Source organism: Sciurus vulgaris, assembly GCF_902686455.1.
Source record: "Sciurus vulgaris genome assembly, chromosome: 1".
Classification (NCBI taxonomy): Eukaryota; Metazoa; Chordata; class Mammalia; order Rodentia; family Sciuridae; genus Sciurus; species Sciurus vulgaris.
The window spans coordinates 115,665,990-115,688,670 of record NC_136461.1 but is presented as its reverse complement, the minus strand read 5'-3'; the positions used below and the strand labels follow the sequence as shown (position 1 = coordinate 115,688,670).

The window sequence follows — 22,681 nt, the reverse complement described above, 5'->3', positions numbered from 1 at the left end:
AGGAGTGATTGCCAATGGATGCAAGGCTTCTTCTGGGGGTGGTGGAAGAGTTCTAAAGTTAGATTTGTTGATAGTTGTAAACATACTACATATATTTTAAATTTTTAAGTATACACTTGAAACTGCTGAATATTATGATGTGTAAATCATATCTCAATAAAGCTTTTTTAAAAAATGTCAAGATGCAATTTCAACATGAGCAGGCATTTCTTTCCCCTTCCCACATCACCAGACACCACCCAAATACCACCAGAAGGTGGCCTGGACCATTCCGTTTCCCTGGCTGCACATGAGCCCCTGAGGTAACATATTTAGTTTTTCAAAAGAATAGATTTTTGTTTTATCACTTAAGTTTAAACTTTTTTTGTACCAGGAATTGAACCCAGGAGCACTTAACCACTGAGTCACATCCCTAGCCCTTTTTTATATTTTATTTCGATAAAGGGTCTCACTGAGTTGCTTGGGGACTCGCCAAATTGCTGAGACTGTCTTTGAACTTGCGATCCTCCTGCCTCAGCCTCCCCAGCTACTGGGATTACAGGAGTGCGCCACAGCGCCCGGCTAGTTTAACCTTTTTTAAAAAATTAAAAAGATTTTAAACTGCTTCGAAGCCGGGTGGCAAAGGCGTCTTTTAACGTAAAAAGCCCCACAGTTGTACACAAAGTGGTCCCCATCTGCACAGATTCAGACTCGCTCCCACCCCAACGTGAGCCCAAAACCCCGAAGGTAACAGTGCGCCATTCCACCTGGTGGTGGAAATAGGGGTGCAATTCCTTCGACTGCCTCCCAGTACCCTGATCCACCACTCATCACGGGGCAGCCTGGGGCCTGGAACCAGCAAGCCAAACCTTTGCTTCCCAGCCTGGTGCATCCACTTGGAACCTGGCCTTCTCCTTGGAACCCCGCGGAGCAAGGGGAGGGGTGGCGCGGCTCACCAGCAGCCAATCCTCAGTGTTCGTGGCGTGGGCAGGGCGGGAAGACCTGGTCGCTCTCACAGCTGGGATGCGCTGCTCCCCTCCTCCCGAGACTAATGGAAGTCTCGGAACTTCCGCTGTCCCTGCGCCCAAATCATAGTAAGCAACCCTGCCACCACCACCAAAACCATGTAATGTTCCTAGAAAGAACGCAGAAAAGTGAAGCGGAGAGGGGCTTCTGGCCCCTGAGGAACCGAGGTCTCCTCTCCCGACCTGCGAAGCGCACGTGGCGCACTCCTGGCGCATTTTGAAGGCAGCGCCTGGCGGAGGTTGGCTTGGTGTAGCTGGGGGCCGTCAGTGCAGCCGCGAGGGCCCCTATGCTCGCGGGGGCGCGGCTGGGCCGCACGTGCAGCCGTGTGCCATTGAACCAGCACCCCCGACCCGCCATCCCCAGGCGCTCTCCAGTGGCTCCCAGCTCTGGGTGGGAGGTGGCGGGCTGGGAGGCGCCAGCCGCTGAGGGGAGGGGCTCAGATGGGTGGGCGGCCCGCCGTCCGTCCACCGTCCGTCGCGGCGCCGGGGACACTCCCGCTGCCTCTGCTGCGTCCCTTCTTGTCCCTGGAAGTGTGGGCAGGGTTGCCGGGGGCTTCCGTGGGTTCAGCCTCTCCCACTTCGGGAGGAAAAAGCAGGGGGAAGCCCCCGGCGCCCGCCGCCTCCTGAGAGCCACGGTACCCGGAGGTGTACAGGCGTTGAAGACGAGGCCGGGCGGGGCCCCGCAGTGCGTTGTGACTGTCGCCGTCCGTGTCCGGAGTGGCCGCCTGCGCCCGCCCGCTCGGCGCCCCGGGCCCCCAGCCCAGGGCGGTAGGCGCCCCACCCTGTCAGGAGTGGGCGACGGCCGGCCAGGGGCGCGCGGGGCAGCCGTCACGGGGCCTCGCTGCGGCCTCCAGCGCCCCAGTCTCGGGGAATGCAGTGGCCCCCGACCCCTGGCGCCTCTCGGTGTCTGGGCTGGGCCTCCTCGCTCGCCTGCTCCGCGACCACGACGCTCCTTGGCCGCGCTGGCCGGGCCCCCCTCATGGCGGCCAAGTGGTTCAAGGAGTTCCCCCTGAACCTGAAGACAGTGTCCGAACGCGCCAAGCCCGGGGGCGGGGGCAGCGGCAAACTGCGCAAGAACTCTGAGGCCAGCGGTGCCGGGACGGTTCCCGGCAAGGGTCGCAAAAACTCTGCGGCTGAGCTGGGGGGTGGCAGAGCCGGCGGCGGCGGCCCCCCCAGGGATAGCCGACTGTCCCGGGACAGCCTTCAGGGTCTGATTCAGGCCGCGGCGGGCAAAGGCCGCAAGAACTCCCGGGCCACAGAGGAGGAGCCCCACCGGGGCGCAGCCAAGAGCTCGGGCTGCAGCACTTACATCAACAGGCTCATCAAAGTGGACACTCAGGAAAAGAATGGAAAGAGCAACTACCCCAGTAGCAGCAGCAGTAGCAGCAGCAGCAGCAGCAGCAGCAGCAGCAGCAGTAGCAGTTCTTCTGCATCCTCTTCACCTTCCTCCCTGGGCCCCGAGCTGGACAAGGGCAAGATTATGAAGCAGCAAGACACGGTAAGAATTCATCCTCCCTTGGACCATTTCTCAGTACAAGGGGACCATAGAGAACCTGTTAAACACTAGGCCTTATACCTAAGAGACAGTGAAGCTGGATCGCGGAAGGTCCTTCCCCCCACTATTATACTGTGACTACCAAGCAATCCTTTGAAATCATATTTTATCTTGAAAAATCTTCATCCTAGGGGTGGAGAACTTTGCAGAAATGTACTAATAAATGTATTTAGTTTTTTGTTTTGGTTTGGTTTTTTGTATTTTTGTTTGGTTGGTTTTTGTTTTTTGATTTTTTTTGGTTGGGGGCGGGGATTGAACTCAGGAGCACTCAACCACTGAGCCACATCCCTGCATTTAATTTTGTTAGTTTAAAGAGTAATTGAATGGGGTGTTAAGTTTGGCCCCTTTATAGATGTGGTTTATTTTAATTTTGACATCCAGGAGATCTGCAAAGCTAGACTTGTGTATGCCTATCCTAGAGCATAAAGAATGACAACCTCTGAACTGTGTTAAGTGTGGATTTGGAAGCTTCAGGAAATGGGTGGGCCACTCACTTCACTGCTGGCTTTGAGATTTCATCATCCCCTGCAGTTACACCTAAAAGGTGTAAAAGGTTTCTCAAATTTCCAGCAGCCCTCCAAGATGACAGTCCTTCCATTCATTCCATGGACGTTTGCTGTTCAGCAGGCATATAGGATAAGGGACACAGGGTACTAAAGCTTAAGGGAACTGGGACTATGACAAGAAATGTCCTTAAGAAAATTACTGAGCAGGAAAGAAGAAGGTACTTCCTGCTTCTGATTCACTGGAGGTTTTCTGGGTGCTGTCCAATGTGGGAAAGTAAGAAAAGGAATGTGAACGTGGGAGGAGGCTCTCCATCCTTACAGGAATGAGTTGATTGGGTTGGTTTGGTAGTTTCACTTCCACATGAAAGAGGGAGAGGGGAGAACTCAAACTGAGATCTTAAGACCCAAATTCAGGCAATTGCTTCCTGTCATAGGAAACTTATTTTTTGTGTGTGAGCCTTCAAATATGCTGCTACCTGGACAAGAACCTGTAGCATAGACCATGTGGCATGTATTGGGCACCTGCATTCATTCCTCCATTCAGTTCTTTCCCAAAATATTTACAGCATGCCTATGCTGTGCCAGGCACTGAGTAGAGAGCACAGAAAGATGGACATGGACCCAGCCCTTAGATTACTTGGTGGTCTACCTGACCTGGGACCTAGTACCCTGCCCTCTGTTCCTCTCTGTGCCTTGCAGCTATAGTGCACATGGTGGCTGGTCATGGAGAAAAGATGGAAGTGAGAGGTAATCACAGTCCTCCACAGGCTGTCTGGTTTTCATAGCCATCACTTCTGGGTGTCTGAGGCTTCTTAGGCCATCTCCTCCTGGGTGGAAAACGCTCTTCCAGTTTCATCCAGTTCCCTCCTCTTCACCTCTTCCTCATTTATCTTACTTCCAGCTCCAGTGGCACTTCTCCATGAACTTTTTGGAGACTATTTTGTATTAGAGATTGTGGAGTGAGCCCAGAGCTTCTTCAAGGATTCCTGGTCTTTGGTGTTGTCACCCAGTCACTGCAGAATAGAATTATTGCACACACACCTCTCCATGTACCTTCCACTTTGGAAAGATAAATATTCTTAGACACAAATACCACCAAAACTATCTGATCTCAGAGAATCAAGCTGCCTATGAATTACTGAACCTTGAAGTCCTATAATACTGTTCAGTATTATTTCTCCTTCATGAAGTCTGTCTCTTTAGAGCTGTTCTAAAATTCATTGAGGAAGTGGGTTCATTTTGACTCCCTCACCATGCTTAGCCATGCTTAGTGCTGGGAAGTGACTGACTCACTGTGACTGTTACTCAGCTGAGTGGAGCTTAAAAGACCCACAACATGGGGTTAAACTTTTCCTTTTTTTTTTTTTTTTTTTTTTTTGGTTGTGGGGATGAATCCAGGGATGCTTTACCACTGAGCTATATCACCAGCCTTTTTTATTTTGAGACAGGGTCTTGCTAAGTTGCTTAGGGACTTGCTAAATTGCTGAGTCTGGCCTTGAATTTATGATCCTCCTTCCTCAGCCTCTCAAGTCACTGGGATTACAGATGTGCACCACTATACTTAGCTGCATTTCACCTTTTTAAATGCTAAAGCCATAGGTACCCTGTACTTCCCACTGCCCACCCTTGCCACCCTCAAACTGACAAATGCTTTATTGCTTGGGAAGAGAAAGGAAAGTAAGAAAAACTTTGGGGATAAGTGAAAGAATTTATATGAATGATTGCAAATAAATTGAATTACCAATACTAAAAATAAGTTGTTTGACCAACTGAGACACATGATCAAGAGTGAAAGCTGCCTGGAACCGATGAGATATTTTGATTCTCTTCCGATCTGCAGGAGATTTCATAGCCATTTTGATGCCATTGACATTTTGGTATATGATAATCTTTAATAACTATCCTCTTGTTATTTGGTAGGTCATCATTTTAGAAGACTATGCTGACCCTTATGATGCCAAACGGACAAAGGGTCAAAGGGATGCAGAGAGAGTGGGTGAGAACGATGGTTACATGGAGCCCTACGATGCCCAGCAAATGATAACAGGTTTGTGATAGGGGCAGAAACCTCACACTCACTTGAAGGGTTGTAAAATGGTAACCAGAGTCCATCTGGGGATAAGGGAGAAAGCAATTAAACCAGATCCTGCTGACCTGAAGAAACAGAAATTAGACCCCAAACTAAACTATTGAAATATCTAACTTCCTATATGGCTTAATATCCTTCAGAGTTTTAGAATTGGGAGGATTTTTTTCCTTTTAAGTTTTTCTAATTCTATGCATGATGGCACTTGGGAGTTTGCACATCTGCTCAGAATGTGATCTTCAGTTTTAGGATTAGTTATATATATTTCTTGGCCACAAGTCAAAGCTTTGACATCCATAATGGGAGTTATAAGTCAGTAACAGGAGACAAATAATACTTAAGGTGCTTTAAGTTGTGTAAAGTTACAAACATGACATGATCCTCTATATTTTAGATTCTTTTCTACAGCATTGGAGCACAAAATTAAATTATTAAGGAATAGTTAGCAATCACTGTCATGAACCAGCCCTTCAAGGTAAACCATCTAAAATCAAACTAGACTAATCTTGTAATTTTTCAACTGCAAACTATTCCAATTGTGAGCTAAGCAATCTGTCATTTTTGGTGTCAAAATCTTCCCTTTTATACATAGTTCTCTTAAGTTGGTGTAAATGATACTTATCCAAAATGATGTAAACTAGTTATTTGATTTATTTGGAAATTTTAGAGTAAATTATTTATTCATCTAATTTGCCTTAAATATCTGTAATGGAAAATGTAGTTTCAGAGTGCTGACTCAAGGGAGCCTTGTTCTAGCGTTCTGGGTTTCATGCCTGGGAAAGGAGTAATTGTCACATGTTAAAGACTGAAAAGCTGTCAAGCTCAGGCTCCCTAAACTAGTTTCAAAGAGGTGAGCAGAAGGGCAGTGGCAGCGCCCTGGAAGGGCCAAGACAGCCCTCAGAATGAAAAGGAGCTGCAACAGGAAAGCTCAGCTCTGTTTCCTGCTTCTCTGCTTACAAAGATAAGGCATCCCATTTGGGGGGGTGTACTCTGGCCAGGCTGTGACCCTGCAGGTCACTGGACTGTGACCCTTAATGAAATCTGTGAATGAAAGGAAGTGAAAATGAACTTAGTCCGAATTTTAAAAAATATCAGAGGCTTGAAAGGAATAGGGAAAGGATTTGCTTTTACACATAATTGAGGAAAAGAATTTTCTAAAAGGAAAAAAAAAGTTAATGCTTAACTTTGATTCACCTTTCTTTGTCCTTTGGTTTTCAGTCTTGTCTTTCTCTTTAACTAGAATTGGTCGTTTATCTGTACTGTATCAGCTGTTTATTTGGGGAGTCATGCTGATAATAGAGAAAATGCTGTGTTTCCAAAAACTGAATATAGTTTTTTTGTTTGTTGACTTGTGTTAAATAATCCCCACAGAGAGATCTATAAACTAGGGGACTGCAATACTGTCCCTCTTGGTACAGGATGAAAAAACAAGATCTGAGGTATTCAGACTTTTCTATGCTCACAAGACTTTTTAAGAGGCAGAACAGGAAATAGAACCCAGATTTCCCACTCCAAATTGAGTGGTCTGTCCCCCAATACCACCAGGCTCTCAAGGCACACTTGAAATGATTCATGCAAAAGCACTGTAAACTTGACCCATAAGTAGGGCACCTCTCCCCTCAGACTAAGTACATTAGTCATTCAAAGTCAAAATTGCGCAGCGCATGCTTGTAATCCCAGTGACTTGGGAGGCTGAGGCAGAAGGATCACAAGTTAGAGGCCAGTCTATAAGGCAACTTTGAAGGACCCTGTCTCAAAATTTAAAAAATAAATAAATAAATAAAATTTTAAAGAGTCAAAATTGTCCAACATGAAATAATATAGTAATAGCTAGCATTTAATATTTGAGTGTTAGGGTCCAGGCTCTGTCTTAAACAATTTATGTGAATAAATTCATGTAAGAATACAAAATTAATATATTCCTTTGGTAAATAAACTCAAATTTATTAAAAATCTAAATTATTAACTTTTTAAACTAGTAATAGAAGCATATAGCATTTTGTTCTTGAAAAAACATATTAGTGCATCTTAAAGGTTTTTCATTATTCATTAAAATAAATAACACACATCTCGATCAATGTGGAGAATCTACCTCTTAGGTTACTCACAGGTTACACAGTTGGACAGAGTAATAGAAGTGAGTTTATTGGAAACTTGAAGTAAAAGATTTGCTGCTGTTTTTTTCAACCTTTTACTTTTTTTATTCAGTTCTTCCTTCTATGCTTAGTTGTCAAGTCCAAATTTAGAAATTTCCCATATTTCTTTTTGTTTTTTGCAGTGCTGAGAATGTTAGGCAAGTGTTCTACCACTGACCTACATTCCCGGTCCCAGGCATTACTTTCTACTGATAAAATTTTGGAATATCTTAGCATATATGAGGCCCTGGGTTCAATCCCTGGCATTGAAAGAAAGAGAATTTATGAATAAATTATCACTGAGATTTATTCAAAGGATTGTTCATAAAAAATATGACTATGAATACAAGGCAATATTAGCATAAAGCTGTGATGTTTTTCTGCTAAATTAGCAGGAATATTTTAGCTCAGTACTTCACAGAAACATTCTACATAATTTAGCATTATGATTTTTAGTTGCCTGAGCATTGGATGGGCCTGTAGAAGTTCCCTAGGGTAGCCATTAGTTAGCATGAGAATTCTTTTCAGACATGGTATCATACAGCCACAAGTCCAGGGCTTACTGGCTGCCAGACTTAGCAAATTACCTCACTAAATCCTACAACAACCCTGTAAGATTGGTTTCTTCTACCTGGTTGAAGAAACCTAGGTTCAAAAAAATGAAATAATTTGTCCAAATTCCACAGCCAAGAGGAGAGATACAAAGTCATTCAGCAACCTTTGGTTTTGGCTCCTGAGCACAGGTCAAGGATTATTTTTAAATTTTTATTTTTCCCTCCAAATGGTTTTGTTGGTTTGTTTAAATAGACAAATCCAAAGGAGAACTCAATGTTGGGGTCTGCATTTTAAAAACTATCATAGAAAGTAAATACACATGGTCACTTTATTTGTTTATTTATTTATTATTTTTTTTTTTGTAGTGCTGAGTATCAAACCTAGGTCCCCGCTCATTCTAAGCAAGCATCCTATCACTGAGCTACGCTCCCAGCCCAGACTTTTTGATTTATCTCTAATTTCCTTATAGAATGTCAGGGTTTCTGAATTATACTGGCTTTTTCCCTAGATATTTGATTTATTTGATAAGAAAGTAGTAAAGTAATTTCATATCAAAAGATTGAACACTGATAAAATACGTGAGTAAAAAAGTTGCATAGACTGGGCATTGTGGTGCACAACTGTAATCTCAGCAGTTCAGGAGGCTGAGGCAGGAAGATGGCAAGTTTAAAGCTAGCCTCAGCAATTTAGTAAGAGGCCTAAGCAACTTAGCGAGACCCTGTGTGAAAAAATTAAAAGGGGCCGGGAATGTGGCTTAGTGGTTAAGCATCCCTCAGTTCAATCCCTGGTACAAAAAAATAGAAAAGAAAGAAAGAAAAGAAAAAGGTTGCATAATATCTGTTTCCGATTCCAAAAGGAAACAAGAACCCTATGAGGCTTTATGTTTAATGTTTTGGAAAAAATGAAAGGGATTAAGGGAAAACATGTTATTTTAAATTGTAATTAACATTTTACTTAAAATCTTTTGAACATAAAGTAAGGTATGGTAGAGAAAGCATGGGCTCCAGGCAGGTATGATGGCTCACACCTGTACTCCCAGCAACTCTGGAACCTGAGGCAGGAGGGACACATGTTAGAGGCCAGCCTCAGCAACTTAGTGAGACTGTCTCAAAATGAAAAATAATGAAGTGGGACTGTAGTTCAGTGGTGGAGTGCCTCTGGGTTTAGCCCCCAGTACAGCTTTAAAAAGAGAAAGGCAAAGAAAGCATGAGCTCTAGAGTCTGTAATAAATGGCTCCCCACTAACTACTACACAACCATAGCCTTAGTTTATTCACCTGTGAAGATGGAACAACACTTAAATCAGTGCATTCTGAGGCTTCCTTAGGATCTTGTACCATCTTGTACCTGGCATACCCAACAAATATGGCCATTGTTTAGACACTATAGGAACAATTGAATCCCATTTTCAAAGAAAATTCTGGACAACACAGAATAATATTAATTGCTAACTATAATTAATTTCATCTTAAATGTCTTCTGCCATGTTTTTAAACATGAATGGCATAATTATGTGTAGTGAGAACTGGGAGTTGAGAAGGGAAAATTTCCAGCCCGTTAGGTTCTACACCAACCAGCTGCCATTTTAATTGGTGTGGGGCAGCCCTCATTTTCTGCCTGCTGCAAATGAGTGTTTATCTGCTGCCCGTCCACTGCACTCTGTTGTCTGCCACAGTAAATGGCCTCTATCGGCAGCCAGGGTGTAGCTTCCTCTTGCCATTTCCTCCTTCTCAGGCTTGTTTCCTCTCGGAGCCAGCTCTGCACGTCAGGGGCTATTCTCCCTGCAGGAAGGGTCGGCTTGCAGCCCCACGATTGTTTCTGTTTCTATGGCGCCTCAGGTTGAGGGCCGCCAGGTGTTGGAATAGACTGGAAGGTTACTCCTCTTGAAGAGGGAAGGATGCTGTGTCCAAATCATTTTCCTACTTAAACATTGTTTCAAAAGGTGATGATACTTTGCAGATTTGCCCAATCCCAAGACCATGCAAAAGAAAGGGACATGCTTAGCTACATGCTTTCCAGTGTCTCTCCCAGACCTCTAACTGTGCAGACTATCTGAAATAGAAGAAATGCAAGGACCTCGTTGCAAAAGGAAAAATTCAAACATGTGAAATAAGAACCCAAGATTCTAATCACCGTGCCTCATTTGAATGCAAATTTATTGAAATTTCCATGTGAGCTAGACTCCTATCTTGAGACTGAAATCAACTGCTTCTCCTTTTAGTTCAGCTGGGGCAGAATTGAAGCCAGGACCTTGTGGAAGACTTTCCCTAGACTATGCCAGACAGTCTAAACTGAGGGTAAACAAGTTCTGATTAGAAACCTAAAAATTCTAAATTCATCCTTTGAATTCCTTTGTGTTTTCTGCTTCCTTTTTCTTAGTTCTTTATAAAAGTTCTTTTTTAAAAATGCCAGCCTTATCTTAATTGAACCAAGTACAGAGTATGTTTTGTTTCTTGTTCCATATCTCCATCTAGAATGGGCAACAAAGAAAAAAAAAAAAAAAAAGGCTGTGGGATTGAAAGCTCTGGCCTTAGATAGCCCAAACCCCTGACCTGGCCTAGGGGCAGTGGGTAGGGTCCAGTCCTGCCTGATCACAATCACAGCATCATGTTCTGATGTGGCAGTTTTAGGGAGAGAATGCCCTTCTCCTGGATATGGGGCTGGCCTGGAGAGATTAACGCCAGAGAGAAGGAGGAAGTGAGTTGGGGCTGATGAGGACCCCAAAGTGTGGAAGTGGTCCTCAGGCTTAGTTAACATCACCAGGGGAATTCTTACAGTCTGACTTCTAGGATTTACCTCAGACCAATGAAATTGGACCACTGGAGGTGGGACCAGGCAGCAGGACGTGCTATAGCTCACCCAGGTGATTTCAGTAAGCTGGAATTGCACAGAATTGGAGGCAGCTTCTGACAGTGAGGGCCAGATCCAACAGAACTGTAACCTCTCCCTAGAAATAAAGTTTGCCCTTTCGAATTTAGTGCCCTGATTTTATTAACTTTCCCCTGTCTGTTGTCTTTTCTTTGTTACAGAAGTCCTAGTGAGTCAATGATTCTTCTCTAGAGAGCATCACCACGACTATTTTTCAGTTACAGGGGGAAAGTCCTAACATCCTTCATTCCCATAGCACTATGTTCTTCTCACTTTCTTCCTGCTTATCCCACCAAACATTCTCAGCCTTCCTGGCTAACTCCTCCTCTCCCGAACACCCTTACCTGAAGGACTCCCAAGCTCTGCCTCTGACCCTCTTTCCTTGGCAATCTTTCTTCGTTTTCTCCCTTGATTCCTTTAATTCTCACAGTATTAACATCAATCCATTGTAACTCCTTGACATGTACCTGCAGATTCACATAGTTACCTGCCTGGAGGTCCACACAGTCACCTGCCTCCATATGGTCACCTCCCTGGAGAAGCGCTAGAGCTCCCCTCCATCCATCCACTTGTTATTTGGCACAATTGCATGTCCTACCAACATAAACAAGCTGTGGTGGTCTCTGCCCAGTCCACCAAACTGGAAGCATAGACCCAAAGGATTGGCACAGCATGGCACCTGATCAACTCTGTGGGACATGAGAGAAGGTGGGCAGGAAAGACTTCTCCAGAGTGGTGGAAGTGCTGAGTTAGATTTCAGAGGACAAGAAGGTCACCAGACAAAAGACAGTGCAGTGTGCAGGCCATTTCAGAAGTTCCATTTGGTTAGAGCAAGGAGTTGGACGACAGGAGCAGGTTGGGTGAGAGATGAGATTGGAGGGAGGTGTCTGGTCATAGAATGCCTCCCTTGCCATACTGAGCCATTTGCCCTTTGAATATAGTTGAAATCGAATGAGGTGTTCAGTGAGAAGATGAGGTATTTTGTGTGTAGAAAGGTCTTCCTTGATTGTGACCAGATAGAGGATGGGTTGAAGGCTTCCTGATGGGCATTTGCAAGAGCCACAGCCTGATGCTTCTGTTGGTTTATATTGGCAGTTCTGGTAGTCCACACTCTAGTCATCTCCAGCTTCACCCCACAAAGCTGCAGTACCCCAGGTTGGTCAATCCCCAAATATAGCTGGTTCCATCCCACTGTAATTGGTAATTGGTTGGTTTACAGCAGGGTTTTTCCAACCATGTCTATGCCTCTATTCAGTCCATACCTTCAGACTTACTTCATCCTGTATTCAGTGGTTATCTTCCAGTGAAACACATATAATTATTATTTCCTGTTAAGAGACTGAAAATAGTTCTGCATCACATACAGAAAAATCTAAACTTTTTATCTTTGTTTTTAAAACATCTTCACTTCAGCACCTGGCTCACCTAGTTTTATAGCTTCTCCTACAACCTCTCCAGTCTTGTGTCCTTTAAACTTTTCTCTCAACTGCCCTATATGGAAACAAGCCCTTTATGGTTCCCACCTCCATATTTTCACTCTTGCAGCTTCCTCCACTGGAAAAGACCTTTTATATCAAAGTTAACTCATCTTCCATTTCTCTTCCACTTGGAGTCATTCCAAATGCAGTAGCTGAGAGTATGCCTTATAAAGCCCAACTTCCTGCTTATTGGTTTGCATAATTTCCTTAACCTCTTTGTGCTTCAGTTTTCTCTTTTCTAATAATGGAGAAATAATAGCATCCATCTCAGAGTGGTTGTGAAAATTACAACACTCCTAGAATAGTGCTTAACACATGGGGAGCTATTGATAAATGTTAGCTATTGAGTAATTATTGTTTTTCCCCATAACACCTCTTTTACTTGGGTTCATCCTGCAATTATTAGCCTGATGCATATTTTATGTAAATATGTCTGGCTTCCCCTACTATATTAAAACTGACTGGAAGAACTCTGACTAGTGCACATAAATAACTTCTCTGGGTGTGTTTGTAGCAATACTTTGAATATCATAAATGTCAGCCCATTTTTGTTAAAATACTTTGATCTGGAGCTGGGTTGTAGCTCAGTGGTAGAGAGCACTTGCCTAGCATGCGGAGGCCCTGGGTTCTATCCCCAGCACCGCTGGGGTTCCTAACAAGCTGTAAAAACTGAAGGTGACTATTACTCAGAACAGACAGGACCAGGAAGTCAAACAGGTTTCCCCAAGGCCACTTCTTACCCACTTCCGGGGTACCGGGGCACCGTTGAAGTTGCCTGTCCTCAGATGTAATTCCTCCTCATATGAGTTGATCCCATTATCTGGCTAAGGCAAGGAAAAGAGGAAGTTCTGGACACCCTCTTTTACAGTTGTAGCACAGCTAGGAGGTAATCAGCACCTTCAGGAACAATCTTGGAGTTATCGCCAACCTCAGCCAGAAACAACAGAGGTAATTGGGATAATCACTGCCCCCCTCGTCCCCACCCCACCCCTAGTGGCACCTTTTCTTTCAAGGTATTGTTGTGACACGTGTTTTTTCAGAAATCAGACGCCGAGGCTCCAAAGACCCCCTGGTGAAGGCTCTCCAGCTGCTTGACAGCCCCAGCGAGCCCGGAGAGAATGGCACGAAGTCAGACACGCTGGCGAAGAGACGTAGTTCCAAGGACCTCCTGGGGAAGCCGCCACAGCTTTACGACACCCCCTACGAGCCCGCAGAGGGCGGCCCGCGCGCAGAGGGGAAGGCGCGGCCAGCGGACAGCCGGCTGCCAGAGGACGACGAGAGGCCGGCGGCCGAGTACGAGCAGCCCTGGGAGTGGAAGCGGGAGCAGATCGTGCGTGCCCTGTCAGGTGAGGGCAGTGTGCGGCGCCCGCGCGCTTCACCCTCCCGCCGAGTCATTTTCTTCTTAAAACGTGTTTTCTGTTTTAAAATTGATAACTCATCACCGTACAAACTTACTGAGTAAACTTATTGATGTTTCAATACATGTATGCATTGCGGTAGATGATCAGATCAGGATAATTAACATATCCATCGCTTGGATCAGTTATCCCCGCCTGAGTTCGCTTACACGTGCAACCTAAAACACACCTGCAATCCCAGCGCTCGGAGGCTGAGGCAGGAGGAGCGCACGTCCAAAGCCAGCCTTAGCAATTTAGCGAAGCCCTAAGCAATCCAGTCTCAAAAAATAAAAAGGGCTGGGATGTGGCTCAGTGGTAAAAGCTCCCCTGGTTCAATCCCCGATACCAAAATACTACTACTACTACTACTACTACTATTACACTACTACTACTACTACTACTACTACTACTACTTACTAGTACTACTACTACTACTACTACTTACTAGTACTACTACTACTACTACTACTACTAATAATAATAATAATAATAAAAGCACCTCTTAAGTCCAGAGTAGAACGGCGATTATAAGAATCTGGGGAGGGGATGGGTGAGGGGAGAGAGGGAGATTGGTCAGGGGGACAAAGTCATGAATAAGAGGATTACCTTCTGATGATCCAGCACACAGTAGCATTCAAAATAGCTAAAAGAAAGGATTTTGAATGCTGTACCAACACTTGTCTTTTTCTTTTCTTTTTTCTTTTTTCTTTTCTTTTCTTGTCTTCTTTTCTTTCTTTTCTTTCCTGGAGATTGAACCTCCACGGGCATTTAACTGCTGAGCTACATCCCCAGATCTTATTTTTCAAAACAGGATCTGGCTAAGTTGCCCCGAACTGGCCTCTGGGCTTGGTCCTCCTGCCTCAGCCTCCAGAGTTGCTGGGATTACTGTGCCACCATGCCTAGCTCTATTTTCTTTATGTTCCTTACTGCAAGTTTTTTTCCCAAGGAATTTGAGATAGGGATGTAAGAATCTGACTCTAGTGGAAAGCCCAGGACTGAAGTTGTGCCCTTAATGTTGCATTTTTTTTCCTGTCAAGTACCTTTATTTTCTTTTTGTAGTGTGTAGCTGCTTTGGAAATGCCTTAAATGAGTGTCGGAAAAACGTATATGACCACAGTACATTTATTTCTCACCACTGAAACTGTCAAACTGGGAGCAATTTTTTCTCTTCCATGGTGCTACTCTTCAAGCCTGTTAAATCCTTAGTTATAGTGGAGCACACGGGTGCACCCCTGTAATCCCAGCTACTAAGGAGGCTGAGACAAGGAGGAGCAAAAGTTTGAAGCCAGTCTGGGCAATTTAGTAAGACCCTGTCTCAAAATAAAATTGTAAAAAGGAGCTGGGGCTGTAGCACAGTGGTAGAGTGTTTGCCTAGCATGTGTGAAAATCTGAGTTCAATTCCCTGTACTGCCAAAAGAAAAAAAGTAAAAGCCAACGTAAAGGGTGAACAGAGAACATATTTGATAGCAAACATTTGAGTCAGTTTTGGTGTGATTTTAATCTTGTTTTCAACAAATCTGTATTGGGTACCTGCTGCTTTCTCAGTCCTGAACTCGGCGCTGCCATTTGGTCTCTGTCTGTGCAGTCTACATGTCATAGCATCGTCAACATATTGTTTGGTGGACTCTGATTCTAGGGTGATTTTTGTTTCTATTTTATTATAAAAACTTTTATTGGTACTGAGGATTGAACCCAATGTACTTAACCACTGAACCACATCCTCAGCCCCTTATATATATATTTTTTTTTATTTTTTCATTTTGAGACAGGGTCTCACTAAGTTGCTTAGGGTTTCACTAAGTTGCTGAAGCTGTCCTGGAACTTGCAGTCCTGAGTCACTGGGATTACAGGCGTGCACCACTGTTCCTAGCTTTTTCATTTGTTTTCAGAGAATGCTACACACTCTTGCAAGCAATGTGTTTGTAAACCATATTTAGCCGTGTGTGTGTGTGTGTGTGTGTGTGTGTGTGTGTGTGTTACTAGGGATTGAACCCAGGGAGTACTCTATCATTGAGCCTCATCCCCAACCCTTTTTGTTTTGAGACAGGGTCTTGCTAAGTTGCTTAGGGCCTTGCTAAATTGCTGAGGTTGGCCTTGAATTTTTGATCTTCTATCTTAGCCTCTGGAACCACTAGGATTAGAGGCCTGTGCCACCATGCCTGGTTAGTCTTTTTTTTTTTTTTTTTTTTTTTTCCCCCTGAAAATACTGAAACTTACAGTTCTTTAAAAGTCCATGCTGAAATATATTAAAGTAGTTTCCTCTGTATTCCAAAATTATTGTATGCTGATGAGTATCTTAAAGAAAAGTGGCTGTATGTGGGATGCTAGCAATGTAATCAGATATCAAAGACAGCAGGGGCTTAGCTATCCAGGTTATTTTTGCAGCATATTAGAGTTTGTGTTAAAGAAGAAAATGCTTCTTTCCCGAGCTAAGGCAGGCAGGGAGGTTTTTTCCTTTGAAGTTTACGTGGACCACCTCTGCTGTCTCTGATGTTAAATGGAGTCTTCCTTCCAGTCCAGTTTGAAGGATCTGAGCGACCTTCCGTCAAGGAGGAGGCAGTGAGGCAGCACCACCGGCAAAAAAGCTGGACCCAGAAGATCTTGAAGCCAGCCTTGTCTGACCATGGCGAGGGGGAGAAGGTGGACCCAGGCCTGCCCCTGGAGAAGCAGCCGTGAGTCTCCTTCACTGACCCTGAGATAAACAAGTCTCCAAGGTTACTGACAGCCTAGTGTGGGGTGGGCACCCTGGCCCGTCTTATATGATTACTTTTGTCCATGAATACTGTATGAGTGGGTCTTATTCATGAAAACCCATCTTCTGAGCTCAGTGCACTTGTGCAGAATGGATAGTGCATTGTATCCCAAGAACATTGTCTAAATTCATTCTCCTGTACACAGGGAAAACTTTTTGAATGACACTAGCCCTGTTGACTCACTCTTATGTGATTGGTAGGTTTTGTGAGCCAGGATCACTCAAATCTGCATCTTGTCTATTCTGAAAGAGTTCCAGTCTGGATTTGCATTCTGATGCTCATAGCACCTTCCATCCTCCACCTCCCTTTTTTCAGCTGGTATCATGGTGCCATAACCCGGGCTGAGGCTGAGAGTCGACTACAGCCCTGCAAAGAAGCTGGTTACCTGGTTCGAAATAGTGAGTCAGGGAACAGCAGGTACTCCATTGCACTGAAGTAAGTATTTCGGCCTCAAGGGCTTCCTTGTCTCAAGGGAAGTGTATACCTGACAGTCCTTCCTACCATGAGTAGTTCACCAATCCAAGAAATATAATTTATAATTATATGTATATAATATATATGTGTATATATGTATATGTATACATATAAATATCAATAAATATATGTATGTTTTATATATAATATATAATTATATATATAATTTGAAGGTGGTTCACAGGAATGTATCTAGAGAAAATAAGATGCATTTACTTAAACAACTGAAACACTGATCTGAATGCAGAATTGGCATTGGGTAAGGTCCCCAGTATCTATTAGGATAATGAGGATCCTATTTCATGATCTTTGTACATTTTAGTCAATTTTTACCTTTCATTGCCTGATCTGGGTAGGGCCTTTCTCAGGAGAGAAATAATTTCTCTTTTATTCCCAACAATTAGGGACTTTCATAAATTGGATCCCTTAATTGTCAAAATGCCAGCTGCAATTTTGATACCAGTCTGTTCTGGTGAAGAAGGAAATGCTGACTTGCTTATTACTCCCTCTGTCTAATTGTGCACAGAAAATTCACTTTTGCCGGGTAGGCCTGCTGCAATGTATCATGGAAATTCTCATTGCACCCTGAGTTCAGCGGCTCTATATTAGAGGATCATTGTCAAGAGCCCTAACAGCATTTCCTTCCTGAGGAAGCTGAGCCCCTGCAGCTGAAACAATCAGACTGGAGGGGAAAAGAGGGGGGAGGGGCATGTGGGCAATATGGCTCAGAAAATGGGATAGGCCACCAGATATACAATACCAGGAATAGCTCTACTGGGTTCCTGAAATTGGTGCTCATGGATTAAATCTTTGAGCCTTCATTGCCAACTGTTGTTATACACAACCAGGAATGGTCTTTCCACATCAGTGGCAAGGAAGGAAATAGTTTTCATCCTTGTTATTATTATTATTAATGTGTTCTTTTTGGGAAGAAAGAATGAAGAAGCCCGACATATGTTCTTTTAGCAGCAGCGAGGAGGGTGAGCTTCAACTTTGCTTTAGCAACCATCGGGCTTGTGCTTAAGCTCTAGTTTTGCAAGTTGGGGGCTAGAAGAAACTTGGCTTTTTTTTTTTTTTTTTTTTTTTTTTTTTGGTCCAGTGTCTGATGACTCATGTGTAATAAAGGAAAAACAACTTAAGGATGACATGCATTTAGGCTGCAAAACTTCCCCAGAGCTCCGCCAGAGTGTCTAATGCATTTCTATTTGTGTAGAACAATTCCAGGAGTGGAAGAGGACCTGTTAACCTATGTGAACCCTCAGGGGATTGTTTTCCATGGGGAGGGTTCTGTGCTCACTCGTTCATGTCTCCCCTTGATTCTTGTTTTGCTCCAGGACGAGTCAAGGATGTGTCCACATCATAGTGGCTCAGACCAAAGACAACAAATACACACTGAATCAAACAAGCGCTGTGTTTGACAGCATCCCTGAAGTGGTGCACTATTATTCCAATGAAAAGCTACCTTTCAAGGGAGCAGAGCACATGACCTTGCTCTACCCTGTACACAGCAAGCTTCACTAAGTTTTGGCTAACAAGAGCCCAAGAGGCCGTCAGCACCTAACCAGCATCTCAGTGGACAAGGCTGGACTGCTCTGTACACCCAGTGCAGAGTGGGACTCGCCTCTTAAAGTCAGAAAGTCTGTGATCTTGAATCCATTCCATGCCTTGTGACTCCTGGTCACCCTTTTTCTCCTTGCTTAGTAGCTGCAAAATAAGGAATCATAATTTACCTGTTGCTTCCTCCTCTGAAGTAGGGGATTTTAATTGGGTTGTGACCCTTAGGAAAGGTAAGTCTAGAGTTTAGGGGCATAGAAGTTCTCCAGCAATGTGCTAGTTGTTCCCTGGGATACCAGATCTCTAAGCAAACCAACAGCACACCACTTGGATTTTTACCTGGGATCATATGGACTGGAAGAGCATTTAGTGTCGCACCCTTTATCAGGGAACTTGGATGAACAGTGGGAAATATGAACAATGGGCAAGCAATTGTCTTTCTCCCTCCCTCCAGTGTCCTAATTCAGCTTTTGTGTTCATGCAAATCACAACTATAGGATCTGGCAAACTGATTATTTTGTTTGTCAGCCTTTCTAAGAAAAGTTTGTATTTTCTCATTCTCTGTGGACCGTCTTTTAAATAATTTTTTCAGCAGTCAATAATATAAGCATAATTTGGAAGAAAGATGCCCCAGATTTAGAACTCACTAGCATAATGAAGCACTGACATCATTATTATAATTCTGGATTATAGATAAAATATGTCACGAAGATTTCCTGTCTGATTTTTAAAAATTTACAAAGCTCAACAGCTATTTTCCAATTGGATAATTATATAAAACTTCAGATATCATTTGTTTTGTCTTTGTACATTTTAGTTGCCATGGAATCATCTTTAAGTTTGTCTCTAAAATTAGATTTGCTTTGTATTTTTAGTAAATTTTTTCAAAAACAATTCTGAGATCTGATTGTATGAACTGGGTCACTAGAGTCTGCAAAAATTCTCTTTCTGTACAAAGCAAGCTTGTTCATCTGTATAAAAGTATTTTAAAGCCAAGTGCTGTGGTACTTGCCTGAAATCCTGGTGACTGTGGAGGCTGAGGCTGGAGGATCCCAAGTTCAGGGCCAGCTTCTGCAAATTAGCAAGGCCCTAAATGACTTAGTGAGACCCTGTCTCAAAATAAAAAATGAAAAGGACTGGGGATGTGGCTCAGTGGTAAAGCACTCTGGGTTCAATCTTTAGTACAAAAAAAGAATTTTAAGACTCAAGCCAGGTGTGGTGGTACACACTTCTAATCCCAGCTACAAGGGAAGTTGAGTCAAAAGGATCACAAGTTAGAGGACAGCCTCAGCAACTTAGTGAGATCCTGTCTCAAAATAAAAATAAAGGGGCTGGGATTGTGGCTCAGTGGTAATGGGCCTGCCTAGCATGTGTGAGGCACTGGGTTCGATCCTCAGCACCACATAAAAATATAAAAATAAAATAAAGGCATTGTGTCCATCTACAACTAAAAAATATTTTTGAAAAGAATTAAAAAATAGAGAAAATTGGGAATGTAGCTCAGTGGTAGAGTATTCATGCAGCACGCATAAAGCCCTGGGTTCAATTCCTAGCACTATACCAAAAAACAACAACAAAAACAAAAAAAAAAAACAAAACTTTGAGATTGTCCCTATTATTCCTTAATACATTAAATTAATAGTCATAGCATTGTTATCTTTATGAATTTAAATTGCCATTTGTTTACTGTGAAAAACCCATAGGAATGGCATACTGTGAGAAGAATTCTCTGGTGGGTGACTCTGTAATTAGAACTGAACAGATGTTTCTGTGCTCTGGGGTTCGTAATTTGGTTCTCAGAACTGGTCCAGATACAAATGTGCTGACTGTCATCAATGAAAAGTTAACTTTTGTATCTTCTATTAAATACACATAAAAAAAATGTTGATTAATTTTTAGGAAAGCATATCTTTCCAGTTATTAGTTATCCTCTAATTTAGAAATTAGTACCTTTTTTTTTTGCTTTTTAAGTTATAATCTAAGTCAAAGGGTTATAAAGGTTGTATAATTTTCAATAATGTTTTGTTGTCTAAGTATTGATAGATTTTTGGGGTGATGGGTACTGGGGATCAGACCCAAGAGCATTTACCACTGAACCACATCCCCAGCCCTTTTTATTTTATTTTTTATTTTGAGACAGGGTCTCACTGAGTTGCTTAGGGCCTCACTCAGTTGCTAAGGCTAGCCTTGAACTTGTGATCCTCCTGCCTCAGTACCCTGAGTCACTGGGATTACAGGCATGTGCCACCACGCCCAGCATTGATAGACTTTTTTAAGTATTTTAGACTTATTTTGTATTTGTTCATGTACTATATCTTTAGTACAGTTTTTTTTTTTATTTCCAGCATCCATAGTTCAAATTCCACTCAACAAATATTTATTATTTTCTATATGCACATTATTCATTGTGTTAAGCTTATTTTTAGTTCTACATGCTAGTGATAAAACCTTATTCTTTTTGCTAAACTTATTCTACAAAGGAAATATAGCAATTATCTTAACTTTAATAAATGCTAAAAGCTTTATAAAATTTTTTCTTTGTGCATTAAGTGATTTTGGCCCATACCCAGCAACAATGATGAATGTATAATGAAATAACATTTTGAAAGTAGTCCTGATACATTAAGTATTTATTGAGCTTCTATCATATACCTAGGATTGTGCTTCCTCTATATGTTTTTGCTGTGACAGTGATGCTATTTTCTTTATATAATTAAAAGTGAAGGAGGTCGGGAGTTTATATATAGTCCAATTACCTTGCAATTGTACGGGAAGTTAAAATATGCTGAAATATAGTAAATTAGCGGAAGACTGGTGAAGGGGGTGTTAAGCTACTGTTTTTGTCTTAGGTTGTGACACAAGCTGACAAAAGCCAGGGAATTCACAGCTGGGTGGTGGCATAAAGTACCATATGTTCTAAAAACAATTAGACCCAGCAGGAGGACCCTAATGGCTTCCTTGTTAAGCCTCCTGGGCCAGCTGATCTGAAGCTCTGTGACATGTTCTCAGAACTATGAACACTTGGACATTTTGTCACTTATCTCCATACAAGTATTTTTCTGTAGTCCTCATTCTTTTGAGTTAATTCTTTCAGAATATTTACTAGAGAAAAGAATGTCTTTTGGTGAATTCTTAGGTGCCTTGATTAGCATTTGTAGAGCTGTGTCAGTTCTTCCTTCTTTATCACACTTCTTTCCCCCAAAATTGCTCTACTCCAGAGTATTGAGTAATGCAGTTGGTTAGTTTCAGATCTGTAAGAACAGAGGGCAGCTAGGTGCAGCGGTGAGCACCTGTAGTCTCACCCACTTGGGAAGCTGAGGCAGGAGCATTGCTTGAGCCCAGGAGTTCAAACCCACCCTGGGCACCGTAGCAACACTCCTGCTTGGGGAGGGTGAGGGCAAAATAACATATCTATTTTCTTCAATTCCATAGCTTTTTCTATCAAGATGGATTTCTTATGTTCATTTAACATAAGAATAAAATAATGGAGAAAGTGTAGTATGTATACAAAAAGGCAAGTATTGACATATCTATTCTCTAATGGGAACAAAAGTATTTTAAGTTATTCATGGTGCTTTCATAAGAAGCACATATAGAAAGAGCCTTTATTCCTTGCTGTTTAAAATCTGTACTTCATTGAATTTGTGTTCACTTATTGATCTCTGCTAGATGGGGAGGTGGGCAGATAAAGTATAGAGAAATCCAGATGTTTTTGAGACAGATGGGAAATAGTCCTAATTTGGTAACTGGATTATTTAATGGTGTTATTACTCTGTTATTGTTTCTTGCTATTGGGTACACCTTAATATTTAATTCAGAAGAACAACTATGAAACATTCTTCAGTTGCTTTTAAAATGAAGGTTAGCCTTTCTACTCTATTAAAATGCTATTTTACAAAAAAATCAAGGTTAATGCCTTGGATTTCCATCATTCCAGGAAGAAGAAATCCAGTGATGTCTAGATTTCATTTCTCCTGTGCATACTTTTGATATTAGCAGGAATTCATTGATAACTTTCTCAGTGATCTTTCACTCATTAGTTGTCTTTTTCTTATTTTCCATAACCAGCACTGGTGTGGCCCTATGTTCTCTTTAGAATCACTCTTTCTTCTCATTTCCAATTTTTGCTCCCCAGTAACTGACTTAGAGAAACTTGGCCTGCAGCAGGCCTTTAACAGCCTCCAAGTCTGGCCTTTTGTAATGAAAGATGGTATGTTACTGCCATCTAATGGAAAGAGATCAAACTGCAGTTGGGAAAAGAAATGCATTTAAGGATGGAATTTTCTAAAGGATTTCTGATACAGTCCATAAAAGAAA

General features: G+C 42.7%; 1 protein-coding gene across 1 annotated transcript; it reads left to right on the top strand.

The window, feature by feature from the left end:
• The first annotated feature begins 1,428 nt into the window (after positions 1 to 1,428).
• On the top strand, positions 1,429 to 22,681 carry SHE (Src homology 2 domain containing E). The gene is made up of 6 exons (XM_079148232.1): positions 1,429 to 2,502; positions 4,986 to 5,112; positions 13,227 to 13,532; positions 16,099 to 16,255; positions 16,652 to 16,771; positions 18,145 to 22,681. The coding sequence occupies exons 1-6, from the start codon at positions 1,876 to 1,878 to the stop codon at positions 18,329 to 18,331; spliced, it is 1,524 nt and encodes a 507-aa protein (XP_079004358.1). The 5' UTR covers positions 1,429 to 1,875; the 3' UTR covers positions 18,332 to 22,681.

Excerpts from the sequence above, each read along its gene's own strand:
- SHE (XM_079148232.1), top strand. The coding sequence starts at position 1,876 with ATGCAGTGGCCCCCGACCCCTGGCGCCTCTCGGTGTCTGGGCTGGGCC. Across the intron at positions 5,113-13,226 it reads TGCCCAGCAAATGATAACAG|AAATCAGACGCCGAGGCTCC; the intron begins GTTTGTGATAGG and ends GTGTTTTTTCAG. Across the intron at positions 16,772-18,144 it reads AGGTACTCCATTGCACTGAA|GACGAGTCAAGGATGTGTCC; the intron begins GTAAGTATTTCG and ends GTTTTGCTCCAG.